General features: G+C 58.0%; 1 protein-coding gene across 2 annotated transcripts in view; it reads right to left on the bottom strand.

Annotated features, from left to right (window-relative positions):
• PPP2R2B (protein phosphatase 2 regulatory subunit Bbeta) overlaps positions 1 to 16,036 on the bottom strand; it is a 60,608-nt gene that overhangs the window by 31,821 nt on the left and 12,751 nt on the right. The window contains exon 1 of one of the 2 annotated variants that reach the window (XM_065849032.2): positions 11,834 to 12,019. The exons of the other annotated variant lie outside the window; for it this stretch is intronic. Coding sequence (XP_065705104.1) covers positions 11,834 to 11,903 — 70 coding nt within the window. The 5' untranslated portion in view covers positions 11,904 to 12,019. Of the gene's footprint in view, positions 1 to 11,833; positions 12,020 to 16,036 lie in introns of those variants that run through there. 2 annotated transcript variants of the gene reach the window in all.

Genomic DNA, 16,036 nt, shown 5'->3' with positions numbered 1-16,036 from the left:
ACACATGGGCACATGGGCTCATGGTGTGCACTTGCAGGCCTGGGACTGCATATGTAGATTAAAAAACCCCCTTTTCCTGGCAGATCCCAGTCCACCAGATTTCATCACCCTGTCAATGACTTCGCACGTTGTCAGAAACAGATTGCAAGGAAAGAAAGAGGTTTGGTGAGGCAGCAGCTCTGAGAAGACAGAGAACAAAGTGCCACGGGACTCAGGAATTCAGCTGTACGGTGACACCTCAAACCAGGACGCGTCTCCTGGCTGGAGTCACGACGATCGCGCCGGCCAGCGAAGGACAGCCACACGTTCACCACCGCGCACGGCACGGCCAGGAGCGGAGCAGGGGGCCACGGTGGCCCCTGTGCCCAGCACTGGCCACGTTCCCCACGGCAACCACCCCTGGGGCCCGGCCAGGGCGCAGAACACAGCCAGGACCTCAGCAGGAGGATCCACCCGCCCCAGCAGGCGAAGCACAGGGACACGAGCACAGTTTGGAGCAGTTTCTCCTAAACACGGGTCTGTGCAGAGCCCGTCCTCCTGCCCCAGGGAGGTCTATCCCACCCCACACCGCTCTGCTGCTGCCGGCGGCGGGGACACGTCTGCTGCCGGCGGCGGGGACGCGTCTGCCTTGCCGGGGCTGCAGAGCCGCAAACAGGCAGGTTTGGGGACGGAAAAGAGCAAGAAAGAGGCTTGGTGCAGGAGCCCCAGCTGAAGAATCCCATCTGCAAGAGCAGGCTGCTGCAGAATTCAGCTATTAATAGCCACCGGTACACACTTCCCTCCCGTTGAGGGACACGAGCGGGGAGGAGATGACCAGATGGAGATAACACATTAGGGTAACACAAAGCCAAAAAAAAAGGATGATCCACTTTCCCACATCTTCACACACATCTCAGGCTTGCAGCAGGGAGCAAACCAAGTGTCACATGTGATTAACTCATAAACATCCTAATTAGAAAGCGCTTACATTAGAGAAAATGTTCAGCCATGACAAGACGCCACTGTCTCCTAAGAGCCCTGTACAGACCGGGTAACGCTGCAGACACCAGCTCCAGCACCAAGGCAGCATTTCCGAGACCAGTGCCCAGACTGGAAGTAACTGGTGGGTAAGGATCAGCAAATATATTTGTTAAACATGAGCAAGAGGCCTGGTCTCATTCATGAAGTGCTTTGAGATCTGCTGGTGAAGGACACTGGACAAGGCACAGGAGCCGCTGCTCCCCGCTCCACGTCACAGCCAGAGGCGGGTTCCCCAGTGCCCAACCCCGGCTGGACCCCCGAGCCAGGGCCCAGGGAGCATTGCCAACGATGGCCCCGCGCCGACGGGCAGCACGGAGCTGCGACCACCTCGAGAGCCCGCGGCACGAATGGATCCGGCCCCACAGACAGCCCCAGTCATGAGGTGACCCCATTGCAAACAGAACGTTGGGCAAACTAAACCAGTTAATGCCACAAGAATTGACCTTTGACTTTATTTTTATGCCTGATGACTAATAAAGGATGTTCCTTCATTACTTCCATTGCTGAAAATAGCTCCATAACCCCTTATTAGCTGGAGGCACTCCACCAGTAACACCAAGCTCCCGGATTTTGCAGAATTCCTAACGAAAGCACTGCATCACTACGACCCCTCGCAGCCACCCCACTGCCCAGCGCCCAGGCTGCTTTCTGCTCCCACACTCAGAGCACAGCAGGTGCAAAAACCAGACTCTGAGCATCATTTGGTGCATGCTCCAGCCCAGCAGATCTCCTGGGACTCGGCGCTGCCGGGGCGGCCAGGACCCCGTCCCGCACAGCATCAGCCACGCTCCGCACGTGACCGCGCTCGGCAGATGGAGACCACGCTGGTCCGGCCGCTGCACCAATCCACGGCCCAGAGATCACAGCTCGGGCTGGGGCGGAGGGACATGCTCTCCAGCACTCAGCCAAATTCAGCTGTATGCCGCTGCTCAGAGATGTGCAGATCCCCACTCACTCCAGCGGCTTCTAACATAAAGACTTTCTGCAGAAGGTAATTGCTGCAGAGATGCTTGCAAAGCTTTTGATGTGGCTGCTGGCAAGAACCCAGGCGAACAAACCACGGCACCGCTGGACGCCGTCACTGTTTGTGTCCTCCAGCTGAGTGCTACCCCGAGCCGATCTTCACAAGCAGAGGCAATCGCGAGCTGACATCTGGCACGCCACTGCTGCTAGCCAGAGACTTCCAGCGGGGAACCAGCTACAAAGCACCACTGCTCGTGCCGTTGTTGTAATGAAGGGTCTGCCATCCTACTGCAGCCGAGGCCAAGCTGATGCAGGGACTGTGAGGGAGGGCTCTCAGAAACCACATCTCCAGTTCTCCCTCCCCGTCCCACACGGACACGCGTCCACAGACAGCTCGGCAGAGCGCGTTCCAGCCCTGCCCAGGAGCAGCGGCCCCGGCGGGCTGCGCCTCCTGCTCCACGGCAGCGAGCGTCCTGAGCCAGGAGCCACCAACCTGCTCAGAACAGAGGCTTCCTCTGCCTGCCAGACAGGTGGAAATCACTTGATACACGTGCCTTTGGAAAGGAATTACCTACATGTATCTACCTATAAGTGTTCAGAGAAGTCAGATTAAAAGTGTAAAATGCTTAGCTCCCTTTTGTAACACCCCACGCGAATTATGCAGCCCACGAAAACACTGAGATGACCTCCTGCTGCGGGTGGTTGGGTGACAGCCTTTCCAGTCTCCTGGACAACCCTGTTATGTCAGCAGAACAAAGACCAACAATGGTCATGAGAGCCATTTTGCTCACTCAGGAAACATGAGGTGCCTCATTTTCTCAGTGCAGAGCTCTCATCCTGACATTCAGGGAGCTCAGCAGAGCTGCACAGCCCAGCTCTCAGCACCCAGGACCCATAACAGTGCTTTATGACAGAACACCTGGGTGATGAGGGAGCCGGGCTCTCCCAGTACCCCCAGCTGTTCCAGAGGTTCCCATGGGATGCCGCAGCAGAGCCGTGACGGGGTCCCCTCCTGCCCTGAGGGCCACCACCCCCATCCAGGACACCCATAAGCAGCAGCTGAGCAGGGACCTGCGGAGCAGAGCTCCCGTTCCTGCAGGCAGGTGGTGCCGGCCGCACAGCCCATACCCGCACACCACGGCTCTCCAGCCGTTTTCGTGGGGCTGCCATGTCCCCAAGGCACGGCACTCAGAGACATGCTCCTGGCAGGAGGTTGTAGTGGGAGCTGCGCCACGAACACGGGAGTACAAGCGTTCTGCACCGCGCACCTGAGCGGGTTTACCGGGCAGGAGCCAGGTGTCCAAGCAGACACAGGCTCCCGACACCGGGCGGCCGCAGGCCTGTCTGAGCTCTGTGGGGAGGCAGATCCCCAGGGACGGCTCCTCTGCACTCCCCACCTCCCGGCCCTCCTCACTCCCCAAAGTTTACTCAGCCTACAGGTGAACCACCGTGCCCGCCCAGCCGGGGCTGTGATCAGCTGCAAGCGCGGGGCCGGCACAGACCCGGCCGTCAGCAGCCGCCCCCACGCCGGCCCGGCCGCCACGCGTGCAGACAGGCTCCTTTTCATCCGCCGGGCTGCTTTTCCTTTACCCATGGAGCTGACAGAGGGGACGCAAGGCAACGTCTGAGGACTCGCCACCGACGCCACGCGTGACACAGCGGCACGGGCAGGGTCCCCAGGCTGCCCTGGCCCTGCCACAGCCCAGGCAGCAGCGCCACGGCGACCGGGGTGACCGGGACACCCGGCCAGCCGACTGTCACCGCGGGGACACGGCGCTGTCCCCGAGCAAGTCAGCATGCCGGGGCTGGCGGCTGTTAAATAACAACTCAAATGCAGTCACCTTGCTATCAACGCGCGTGCCACTGAGGACTTCTGTGTCAAGAGTGGAAACACCAAGATGACACTTAAAGAAACCCAGCGGTCTTCCAAAGTCTACAAAACCTTAGCAAAGAGCATATTCAGGAAGCCACGTGTGCGGCTGGGCTCACGGAACCTGACACTGTGGCAGGACCTGGGGCTCCTCGGGCTGCCGCACTTGTTGGGGAGCACTTTCGGGTAGTTTCCACTTCAATACTCTGCACTAAAATGAGTTGCAGGCCAAACCAGGCAGCCAACAGAATTTTTAAATCAAATTACAAAACTATTTAAAATCCCCTTTGAGGATGTTATCACGGGGTTAACACCCACTCTGGCTTCAGATAATACAGCAGCAATAAATGGTAATGTGCATTATGGAACGTGATTTATTTTTGCTGAGCAGGGTTGGCATCTATAAATCTCAGCACTCTCAACATTTAAAGTTGTTATTCCAATGACAAAATAGACATGAGGGAGATAACAGCCTTTATCTCCATTAATGTTTTATTGTTATTCAGAGAATATGGATACGGACTGATCCAAGGGTAAGAAAATCACAGCAATTTGTTTGCATACTCGGGGAGCTGAGATAATGGTTGTTTTATGACTGCACTAGGGAATCAGCTGATATGCAGGACAGAGAAGATTGAAATGGGAGATTAGTTGTCTGGTTTGGCTTTTGGTTTCTATTTCAGTTTTTCTATTACTATTCAGTCATTCTATTTCTATTTGCAGGACCTGCTTCAGCACAGCGTTAGGTCCATCGCACGCTGCTGAGCAGCCGACTCGCTGCACACGAGCGAGCAAGGAAACAGTTTGCAAAGGAAACAAAAAGGCTGCAGAGCAATTCTGTACAATGCAGACAAACAGCATTGCAACGGGCAGGATCCTGCCAAATACGCCAGCCGCCTGAAACAACGCCGCGCCGCGTCCCGTCCCCGCTGCCTGGGCTCTGCGGGTCCTGCAGCCCCGCCGGGCCACAAGAAACAGCTCCTGAGCTGTTCTGCCTTTTTCTTTCTTCCCAAGGTACTGCCTTTGTAAGCTATCCCAGAGCAGAGCGACTCGAAGCTGCGCTGAGGGCTCGATTGCAGGAGGCTTAAGAGTTAAAGACCAAAACCCAAAGCAAACCAGAAAAGCCACAGGAATCTCACAGCCACCTGCCTGGTCCCCAGACGCTGTGCCAGGGAGGGCTCCACTTCCCGCCCCCACAGCCCGGAGGTCACAGCCCGTCTGTCCCTCCTGGCTGCTGTCACTCTGCTCACCGCACACCAAAAGGCATCAGAAGCACCGCGGCTGCCGCGGCAGGCAGTGGGGACCGCACCGAGGAGGGGCGGCCACTTCGGGGTTCCTTTCACACCTGCTCCAGGCAGGGACCAAGCAGCTCCTCCACGAATTGAGCAGAGCCTCCATCCCCGAGACGAGACACCAGCAACGTCCTGGGTCACAGCTCCCCCGCCAGCCAGCACCAGCACCCGCCACAGAAAGCAGGATTGGGACGGGCCGGCCCTGCCCGGGCAGCGCTGCACCCAAGAGCTCCGGACAAGCTTGAGCCTGACTTAGGAAGTGTGAAGTCTGCACTGCTCACAGAAAACACACAGGTTACAGGGAAGCCTCGACAAAAAGGTAAAGCTACCACGAAGGGTGCTACCTCGGACTGTTTCACGCACTTGTCGCCTCACTCTGCTCGTCCACGCGGAGCCCGGCAGGCGGAGGGGCTGCAGCTCCCCCAGGTCAGGAGCCGTCTGCTGTATTCAATTATCAAGGGCAGAGCAAAAATCATCCCGATTCAGTTAACTGCTGCATGCAACCGCAAACCTGACGGGGAACAATGCGAGGATGTCAAGGACAACAGCAGCGCCCAGGACTGCCCGTGCTCACCGCCACGCAGAGCGGGTTCCACCGGTTCGTGCCAGCGGCACCGGGCAGGAGAGGCAGCACCGTTCCCGCTCCGCCTGGGACTGCGGCTGCTACAGGAGAACAAAACCGCTCAAAGACCCTCAAATGTTTCCCTTCAAGGAATCAGGCTCACAAGGCATCATGAGAAAAATAACAACTGGTGCTGGAAGAACTGCTCTGAATGGAGACATTGACGGCTCAATTACGCCTTTACCGGGAAGCGCAGCAGGGATGCAAGCTGTGCACAGCGTTTCTGACAACGCATGAACAGCGCACGCGTGTCCACGTCTGGGCTCTGGTGCCCAGGTGCCGGGCAGGACAGCCGCGGTTGCCCCCGGCCTTCCCGGCAGCACAGCGTGCCTGCGCCGGCCCCGGGCCTGCTCAGCGCCGGGGGACGCTGGGAGGGCTGCGAGGAGCTCAGGTGCCACCGCACAGGGCTGCCGGGCAGCCGGGAGTCACGGTAGCACCGCGCACAGGTGCTGAGACGAGAAGTCAGTGGGTGTTTGAGTTTGCCGGCCAGCTCCAGACCTGCCGTGCAGCAGCTCCGCTGTCGCTGGGGTCCCCAGATCCCTGCTCCAGCCCCACGGCTGCGCGGCACCGCCGGCATTTCCCTGCGGTACGGGGCTGCAGCCGGGCCTTTGTGCCTGCTCAGCACATCGGCATCAGCAGCCGCGCAGCCGAGATCGGGAGGAGCAGGGAGGAAGCAGCTGCTATTTTTAACCTGCCTGATCAGCATCCTGCCACGTCAACACACCTCAGCACCGCTACGCGCGTGGCTCCGCGGGTCCCACCCGTGTCCCGGGAGGGGCATGGGGAGAGCTGCTGTGTTAGCACTGAGACCTCCACCACCACTTCCCTGAGCCCCCCAGCCCCCTCTGGCAACCCGAGGACAGGGCTGCCCTGTCTCAGCAGCCGCAGCAGGGCCGGCGGGAACACCGGGGGTGGGTTTCCAGCCAACGCAGCCGGGCCCCGGAGCAGACAGACCCCTACAGCAGCAGGGCTGGGGCACCGCTGGGTTTGAAGGCCAGAGCACTCCCCATGGCTGCTGGTGGCTGCTGGGACGACCCGGCTCTCCCCAGCGCCCAGCAGGTCCCGATGGGGACCCGCCAAGCCCCATCCCTGCAGACGGTGCCAGCCCCACAGAAGCCATCACCAGCAATGGGCGTTGCACAGCCCATCTGCATCATCACCTGCTCCTGGTCCTCTCCGTAATCCCCAGATTACAGTCCCCAGGCACATCTATTCTCCCGTTAATCCCTGGATTAAAGAATGCCCAAAGCGGCTTTGACGCAGTGCACTACGAACAGCTGAGTTACACTGCCCTCCTCACAGTGATCGCAGATTAGACAGAAGGAGACGTGTCCGTGGGTCCTTCCAACCTCTCTGGAGCACAGGCTCAGGGAGAGGAAAGGAGCTCTAAACATAGTACATGTTTATAAATAAAAAGCATAAAGGATGGGACCATGTTTCGTAATCAAAGTACTTATGTGATAAAACAACTTCAAGGAGGTTCCCGGATTTATTAAATCCCAATCCAGATGATCCCCAAACAGCAACTCACATCATTTGTGACAACAAAAATACCCAACAGCTCTCACCCTGAGGACAGCACTGGGGGAAACATCTCACTCCAGGCTTTTCTGGGGACTACACACAGGTTTTTAAAAGAGCCGCTGTCGCTGTCCAGAGAGCTCTCAGCAAACTGACCCAGGAAGTCAAAAAGGCTCAGGGACCCAGCACAGCACCACCTGGGCCGTGGTTGTGTACAGCCCCAGGCTCCTTCTGAAGCGGCGGGAGGGCCACGCTCCCGGCAGGAGGCGGGCAGCCGCTCAGGTGTAACTGCACGCGTCGCCTCTCTCCCGAGAGAAGAACCCGAACTTGTGCTCTGCCACGCGCTGCTCACGCATCCGACGGCTCCCGGTACCCAAAGGCCCCATCACGGTGCTGGGGCGGACAGGCACAGCCACGTCCCCGGTGTCAGGGCAGAGCAGAACTGACGTCTGAGCTCCTTCCCGCAGCACGACGGCGGGACGGGGATAAAGGCAGGATGGGAACAATTGGGAGAGGCAAGGGGGTCCCAGCTGGACATAACAGGATTGAACTAGGAAAAGGAAATGAAGGCTTAATGATAGATTCCTCAACAGCAGAATCTATTCATTTTGGGAAACACTGCTCAAGGAGATTAAAGAATATGTCTCCATGCAGAAGGGTCGCCCAGCCACGGCTGTTGTAGGGCTGAGCTCCGCGGGCTCGCTGTTTAGAGCAGCAGCATCAGAAGGGGATGGGGACAGAGCTGGAGAGGAGGATCCCACCCCGCCAAGGGGGACATGCACAGTGACCATGCTCCCGGCCCAGCTCGCAGCTTGTGGACAGGCAGCGCCAATCTGGCCCTGGCCTCAAGCCAGCACTGCAGCCATAACCCCTGCCCCAGGAGGGACCCACTTTCCCCGGGCTAACACGGCACTCAGCATCCCTCCTCCTGGCTCAGCATCCCTCCCCTCTCCCGGCTCGGCATTCCTCCTCCCGGCTCAGCATCCCTCCCCTCTCCCGGCTCAGCATCCCTCCTCCCGGCTCAGCATCCCTCCTCCCGGCTCAGCATCCCTCCCCTCTCCCGGCTCAGCATCCCTCCCCTCTCCCGGCTCAGCATCCCTCCCCTCTCGAGGACCCTGCCCTGCCACGGAGCAGGTGGCTACGGACGCAGAACACCCTCACCCAGGAGGTGCTGTCCCACGGGGCTGAGCCACCGCAGCCATGGCTCCTGCCCCACCCAAGCCGCTGAGCGCAGGGCTCGGGCACGGGGAGCGCAGAACCCGCGTTCACACCGCTCCTCCTTTGTTTGGTATTTGCCCAACCATGAGCCATGAGAGGACTCGGAGACCTGCCCAGCGCAGCAATGCTACACAAGAACGGTCACACCCACAGCTTGAAGACTTCAGATGGGTGTTTTGGGGCAAGCTACTGGAAATGGGTCAGCCCTGGGGGAGGTGGAGGGCCCCTCAACATCCTCAGCAAGCACATCTCAAAGTGGAAGCTACTCAAACGGTTTGTTTGTATTCAAATAGCCTCAATTTGTCCTACTTTTGACTGGGCACTCAGCAGAACGCGAATCAAGATGGGTTTACGCAGCAGAACAAACCGAGCACGTTTTCTGAACATCCCTCACACCAGACCCGCCATTCCGAGGCCGTGCAGCAGCGTCTGAGCCAGCAAACAGCCGCTCCGGCGTGGCCCCGGGACCAGCGCGCCCAGCTCCTCGGCCCGGCCGGACGCTGTGCCGCCCCGGGACGTGCACAGAACCCCCACAACTTCGTGTGCCCTGGCAGCCAGAGGGGAACGCGCACCAGGGCTGCACCTCCCTCATTAGCAGCACCACACACGAACGAACGAGGCAGTCAAGTGTGCGCTTTTGAAACACCATCCTCACCCCGCATTTGCATAAAAATACCAGACCTATTTAAGTGACACCAGCACTTCACTAAACCACATCATGGAGCCCTGTTTGTTCCCTCAGTTGACACAGCAGAGACACCTTCATTTCCAAAGCAAGTATTCACATTCTGAGCAGGTTTTGGAAGGGCTTTTTTAAACAGATGACAGGTTACCAACCACATCGTTTTAGACATATTCTGCTTTCACACGCAGAAAAAATAAAACCAAATTATCTTCCTTGATTCTTTCCCCACTAGCGATATCTCCCATTTCAAAGTACATTCAGCCTTCCTCTAGCAGAACAAGTGTGTGGAAAATCAGAAACCCTAAACAGCGTGAGGTGAAGAGACAGCCCCAGCTGGCACAGCCAAGCACTCTCCTGTCGCTCCTGCCCGACACAGCCGGGCCCCTGCTGCACGAACACTTCTGGCCACTTCATTCCTGTGGAGGGCTTTGCTACAGTTTTCTAGCGTGACACACAAGGCTCTTCTGAAAGAGCCTGCTTACAGCTTGGAGAAATTCACCACTAATCACTGCACAGAGTGGATCTTATCACTGAACTCTCGAGCTGGAAAATGCCCAGACCTCCTGGCGTCTTGGGCTAAACTCACCGCAGGCTCATTTCAACCCTCCACCCCTCCCAGCCAGGAAAGCAAGAGGTCTCAGCAGGTATCGACAGGGCAGCTACCTTCCCATTTTTTATTTGCTGTCTGCTACAGCTGCCTTTAAAATGCAGCAATGGCAAGTTCATCCTTCCATGGACCGCAGCACAAGGCAACGTGAGCCAGGTGACTGGGAAGTGCAGGAGGAAGCTCAGCCCCATCCTGGACAAACCGCCCTCTAGGAAGCACCTTGCACCATCCCTCCCCACCAAAACTTCCCTCCACCCCGGTGCTGGCAAACTGGTTGTGAAGAAGCCAGCGTGGTGTCCGTGTGTCTGTGCGCCAGGCGGCCCTGCAGCACGAGACACCCGAAGAGAGCAGCCAGGTCCAGCACACACCGGGGCAACAGCCCCTGTCCTGGGGCAACACCCCCCTGTCCTGGGGCAACACCCCCCTGTCCTGGGGCTGCCACTTGCATTTCAGCTACACACAAGCAACACGAACTGCACGTGACCATTTTCTGTGGATCACCAGTTATCCAGAGCTTTCCGTTACCATATCAAGCCGGAGACTTTTCCGCTAGATAAACCTTCCTTTAGCCTTGTTCTGAAGACATAAAATTCCTGAAGTTTGGTCCTATGTTGGCTTCCTCTAGAGCCTTAGGAGAATGAAACAGTATGGGAAAGCCTCTTGAGCTACTAATTAAGCTATTAATAAGTCTGTTCAGATTCTCTAGCGTGGAGTCTGTTTTCTGAAGTTTCATGCAAAGGGTCAGTGCTACTGGGAGGGATGGGGAGGTTGATTTTGCTTTACAGCAGCTGCATTTTCCTCCTGAGGTAAGGGAGCAAAAGGAGGTTGTGATGGAGTCGATGTGAAGTCACCAGCTCCTTGGCTGTCAGGAACGGCAGCAGAGGCAGCTGCTGCTACATCCCCGTCCCTCCATCACCAGCCTGGCTGCTGGAGCTTGCCTCTTTGTGGCAGGCTGCAGCGTCATGTGCAGGCTGCAGCTCACTTTCCAATGCCTGAACTGAACATGGCCACACGGTCTCCTCCGCTCCCCAAGCCATTACGGGAAACCATGTTCAAATGCACCCATAAGCTTTGCCAGGGCTGTGACATTATCCATATCTCACAGTTCTGGCATCTCCTTACCTCTGCAACACACAAGTCAGAATACGTATTTCTGCTTGCAGAAGCTTGTAGGAAAACCAGCCCTGAGACAACTATTTAACTCCTGTAATAGGAATTGCACTGGTATTTGTCGTATTTCCCAACCTCACGAACACAGTCACCCGCTACCTGCGGAAGCCACTCATGTAGTCACAAGCTAATGAAGCCTGCTCTGCAGCCGCCCGCCCACCGCAGCCCGCAGCTCCCAGCGAGCCCAGCAGCCACCAGCACCGCCCGGCCCGGCGGGGCAGCGGCACCGGCCCCGCGGGCCCCGTTCCGCCGGGGAAGGGCCAGGGGACCGGTCCGGGCTCTCCCCGCTCCCGCCGGCCGCCCCAGGCGCTGGAGGCGCCCAGCGACGGCGCGGAGGCTCCCGGAGGGGCCAGGCGGGGCCGGGGCTCCGGGCGCCCCGGGGGGGCCGGGCTGCGCGCCCAGGGCGCTGCGGCTGCGGTTCTCGGGCTCGGCGGCGGCCGCGGCACCGACGAGCTGGGGACCGGGCGGCTGCCCCCGCGCCTGCCGAGGGACCAGCCCGGCCGAGCGCGGCGGCCCCAGCGTGCGGGGGGCTGGACCCCGCATGCCCGGTTCGGGGGCGCCCGGCCCGGCGGGAGGGCGGTGGGAATCCAGCGGGTCCGGCGCTGCTGAGTCACCGGAGCGGGGCCGGCGCAGCCCGCACGGACCCTCCGGGACCGCCGCCCCGGCCCCCGCCACCGCCGCGGGGCTGCCCGGCCCGGCCGGCGAGGAGCGGCTCCCGGCCCCGGCTCCAGCAGCAGCCCCGCCAGAGCGGCCCGGGGAGCCGCGGGGAAGGTGCGGGGGGATGCGGGCGGATGCCGGGGACTGGGGGGGCGGCCCCCACCTGCTGCGGGCGGGCAGCGGCCGCCGCCCCGCGGCACTCGCTCACCTTCCGTGGCATAGCTGTGGTCTCGCAGGAAACTGCTGCTGATCTTGCGGGTCTCAACGTCCTCCTCCATTGACAGCGGGCTGGCGGGCGCGGGGCGTCAGCAGCCGCAGCCGCGGATCCATCATCCCCCCCCGCGCCCTGCTCCGCGGCGGCCGGCCGCGAAATGCGGCGCGGAGGGGGGGGCGCAGGGGCGGGGGAGCCCGCTGGCTCCTCCCATACGGCTCCGCACGGCACGGCCCGGGCGGGCGGAGCGCGGCGCTGCCGCTGCCCCGGGGATGCGCCTGCCCGGGGACGCACCTACGCCCGGGGATGTTCCCGCTTGGAGATGCTCCTGCCCACGGGATGCTCCTGCCTGGGGATGCTCCTGCCCCCGGGTGCTCCTGCCTGAAGGAGCGCTGCTCCCTAACCCACCCGCCCCCCAAACACAAGAACACAGCCAGAGCCTGACACCAGGCCCTTATTTATAGAAATTTATAGAAAAAGAGCCACAGGTTGTAAGGACCAGGTGTCTTGGGACAGCGGATGCAGCAAGGGCCGTGGAGGCAGCCAGTGCACCGGTGATGAGACGTGTGCCCACCCAGGCTCACACTGTCACACCGTTGGAACTGTCTTGACAGCCCAGTGCCACACCAGTGTGGGGAGTTATTGTTACTGGGACTGGAGGGGAAATAAGGGATGCAGAAGGAATGGACAAAGATGCTGGATAACACTGTAAATACAGCGGTGCACTGCAGCTGTATTTCCTCTCCTAACTGTAATATCATAATTAAAATCTCATTGGGAAGGTCCAAGATTTTACGGCCTAAGTTGTTATTCTGCTGGGATTGCATTGCCTCCTTGGGAGCTGCTTATTCCAGGGGAAGCGCAGGAGAGAGCATCTCTGAGCGAGAAGGCTCAAGGACTCCAGTAGGTCCAGTACGCATGTTCCGTGGACGGGGCACCCCACGCCACCGCCGCACCCCTTCTGGAGGAGCACGCGGGTCCCCTCGGACAGGAGCCAGGAGAGAGGGAAAGCTCTTCCTGCCCCGTGAGGAAGGTGAAGACCCCGGCTCTCAGCCGCCTGCCTCCCCAGGCCGCTTTCTGACACGCTGTCATGTGGAGGTTGAGATGAGGCACTGTAAAGCTGCACCTTGGAGAACTCAGCACTCACTCATATGCACACGTAACTTCCAGGATTTGTCAGTCAACCACATCACACCACAGGCCATTCATCAATACAGGGATCACTGATGTGACAAACTGGAAGCATTCATCAGACAGGTGTGAACCTGAAGTGTCCATGCCCAAAGCCTTCACGGAACTATTCTGGAATGTGAGTTCCTTCCTATAATGACCAGGCACATGTTTAAATTAAGCAAACACATTGTGTTTGTGGCTGACACTGCACTCGGCTGCAGTGGGTGAGATCCATGGGTTAGTCTGAATCTGCTCACTGTGACGAGGCACAGGACCTGGCCGTGGTTCCATGGCAAACACCAGAGATGTATTTGCCCACGCTCTCTTGCAGCCCAGAAGGAGGCACAGCAGTAACACCACGCTTTAGAAAGAACGCGTGTGCCGCTGGTAGCTCCTTGTGCACAGCACCGCGCGGGGACCGGATCCCAACACGGCCCAGCAGGACTCAGAGGAGCCAGCGGACACCTCTGTGGTCTCATCCCCGAGGGGAAGGGGAGGATCGGGACCTCCAGCGGGAGAAGACAGAAGGAAAAGAAAGGTTAAAACCAAGCCCAAACCCCGCACCCAGGAATCACATTCCCTCTGCTACGACGTGTGTTGCCTGCAGGTGTGCACTTGTGCATGGCGTGTAAGACACGGGAGCAATCTTAACAATCCCAACGCCAGAAAAGACCAGTTTTCAATAAGGAAACGTTACCAAATCACATCCTGGACTCTCAGAGGGCAAGCCTCAGCCAAAAGGCAATGCCCGGCTGAATAACGAGCCCCTGCAATGATTACAAATATTATCTGAGAAACACAAACACAAATCCTCGTCCTCCTTCCCCTTCTTGTCAGCAGGCTCCATCCTCAGTGTATATCCATTTTAACAAGTGCCAAGTCCTTTCTCCTTTATTAACTACCAGAATTATTTTCCCCATTGTGCAAGAATGATGATTATGTATTCATAAGTCCTGCAAAGTTTTTCAATATACCGTAACACTTAAATACATCCACAAGCCACCTGTTTGTTATGCAATACGCATAGGAGCTGCATCACGAAATCCATTTATTCTCAGCTTTTTAAAATCCAGGAACGAGCCTTTACAATAACTAAAAGCATTAGCTGTCCTAAGCAGGAATCCATTTGCAGATTAAATTCGCCAAAGGTCAGTTTGTAGTTGTCACTGTTTTCCAGCCCCCCCGGTGTCTACCATGTCATATACTTGGACGTCTCTGGAAGAGCCAGGACACTTTACACTCCACTGATTTCTGCTTCAATTAGAACAGGTTTAAGAGCTCCCACGCACAGGTTTCTGGGGGACCTAAGCAGTGTGTTAAGAATAATTGAATAAAACCTCCCATTCTATGCTCAGCACAAAACTTCTTCCACCACATTTAATTTACCTTCATACCCATGAGCACTAAGTCTATTTTCATAATTACTGGTCTAGGTTAGAACACTAGCCTAATTTTCTTAACTGTTCAACATATTATTAAATAACAAATTTTATTTTAAACTTGTAAGGGTGATCTCTATAGATCGTTAGCACAGCACCACCACGCGCTGGACGTCCCGGGAGGTCGGGCTGCACGGCGCAGCTCTGGTGGCAGCAGGAGCACTCGGCTCCGTGTCCCCGCTCGGGGACAGGGCTGGCAGCTCTGGTTCCTTCTCCAAGGAGCGCTTGTAGACTCACCAAACCAAGGACACAGCACAACGGGTGCCCGCACTGCCCGCAGTCCCCAGCGCAGGTGAGGACATGTCCTCCATGCACAGCCCATCTCGGCGCGGCCGCCTGCAGCTCGCACCGAAGGCGGCACCTCGATTTTGATCTGAGTGAAGGTCACGTCATAGAATCAATGTTCTGAGAGGGAAAGCACCTAGAGCTCTCGTACAATTTCCCTCGTCACGTCCCGTTCCACGAGCGCTCAGGGACTGCTCCGAGTCCTTCGGCTCGCAGACTCCAGCAGACAGGGCGCTGGGGATGTGCGAACCCCACGGCAGGTTCCGGACTCCTGCGCCCCCAGCCTGTCTGCAATCACGCCCTCGGCTCTCTCGCAGCCCACGGCAGGAGGCGGCTGTGATTTCACCGCACCAAGGCAGTTTGTTTCTCACGGTTTCAGCTACGAGCCTCATAAGAAAGCTGGGGAAGCTATAACCCATATCCAGGGTGAAGTCCCAATCACATGAACCTCAATTAGCATGACTTCAGGAAGACAAATATTTTACTGGATTAAAGCAAGATCAAGCAATGGAGCAGCCAGGTCAGACGCAGAGGGCGAGCGGCAGCCTCTCTGTCAGGAACCACGGAGAACAAGGGTCAGGACCGCGGGGCAGGGACGGGAAGAACCAGTTCATCGACTGCAAAGCAGACGAAGACTTCTGCCTCCCAAAGGTAGTGTGATAAATCGATCTCCTTGGCCTCCCGCCCTGCTCCGCACTGTTCCCGGTGCCGGTACAAGCTGTACATGATTAACAGCGCACGGTGACGAGCGCTGCCGCACACCCGGCCGGGCTGGAACAGCTGCTCTCCAAGTGCCTTCCCTCGGATCTTCAACCACACTGACCAGCTCCTGGGCTTTTTACCAGCCCTTGCTTTACTTTTACTCTTCGCCCACTAAGAGTTTTATGCCAGAAATGGCGTATGACTGAAAACAGCTTCCCTTCGCCTATTTACCGCTTTTGCCCTTTTTTCGAGCAGCCCCACCCAGCACTCATTGCCTTTGGGAGCTTCTTGCTCAGCTTCATTCCAGCCCAAACTCTGCTCTCCCCTGCCCATGCACACACCCAATAGCTACAACTGAGCTAGTGGGACACTTTCTTCAGCGCGAAACCACACAGATTTTGCTCGGATGGTGCCAGATGCTGCACGGGGAGGTTTCTGTGCGCGCTGCCCGTGGAGCCGGACGGGTGGTGTCGGCACAGAGCTCTCCGTGCGCCACCCGCAGCACCGGGAGCAGCCAGCACGTCTCAGTAGCTTTGCCTGCAGCAGAACCACGTGGAAGAAGAAACACCGTTGTGCTAAATGATCAAGGTTTCACAGTTTG

This window comes from Patagioenas fasciata, chromosome 14 (assembly GCF_037038585.1).
Source record: "Patagioenas fasciata isolate bPatFas1 chromosome 14, bPatFas1.hap1, whole genome shotgun sequence".
In the NCBI taxonomy this organism is placed as follows: Eukaryota; Metazoa; Chordata; class Aves; order Columbiformes; family Columbidae; genus Patagioenas; species Patagioenas fasciata.
Note: the sequence above shows the minus strand (reverse complement) of the source record. Positions and strands in the feature narration are given on the sequence as shown.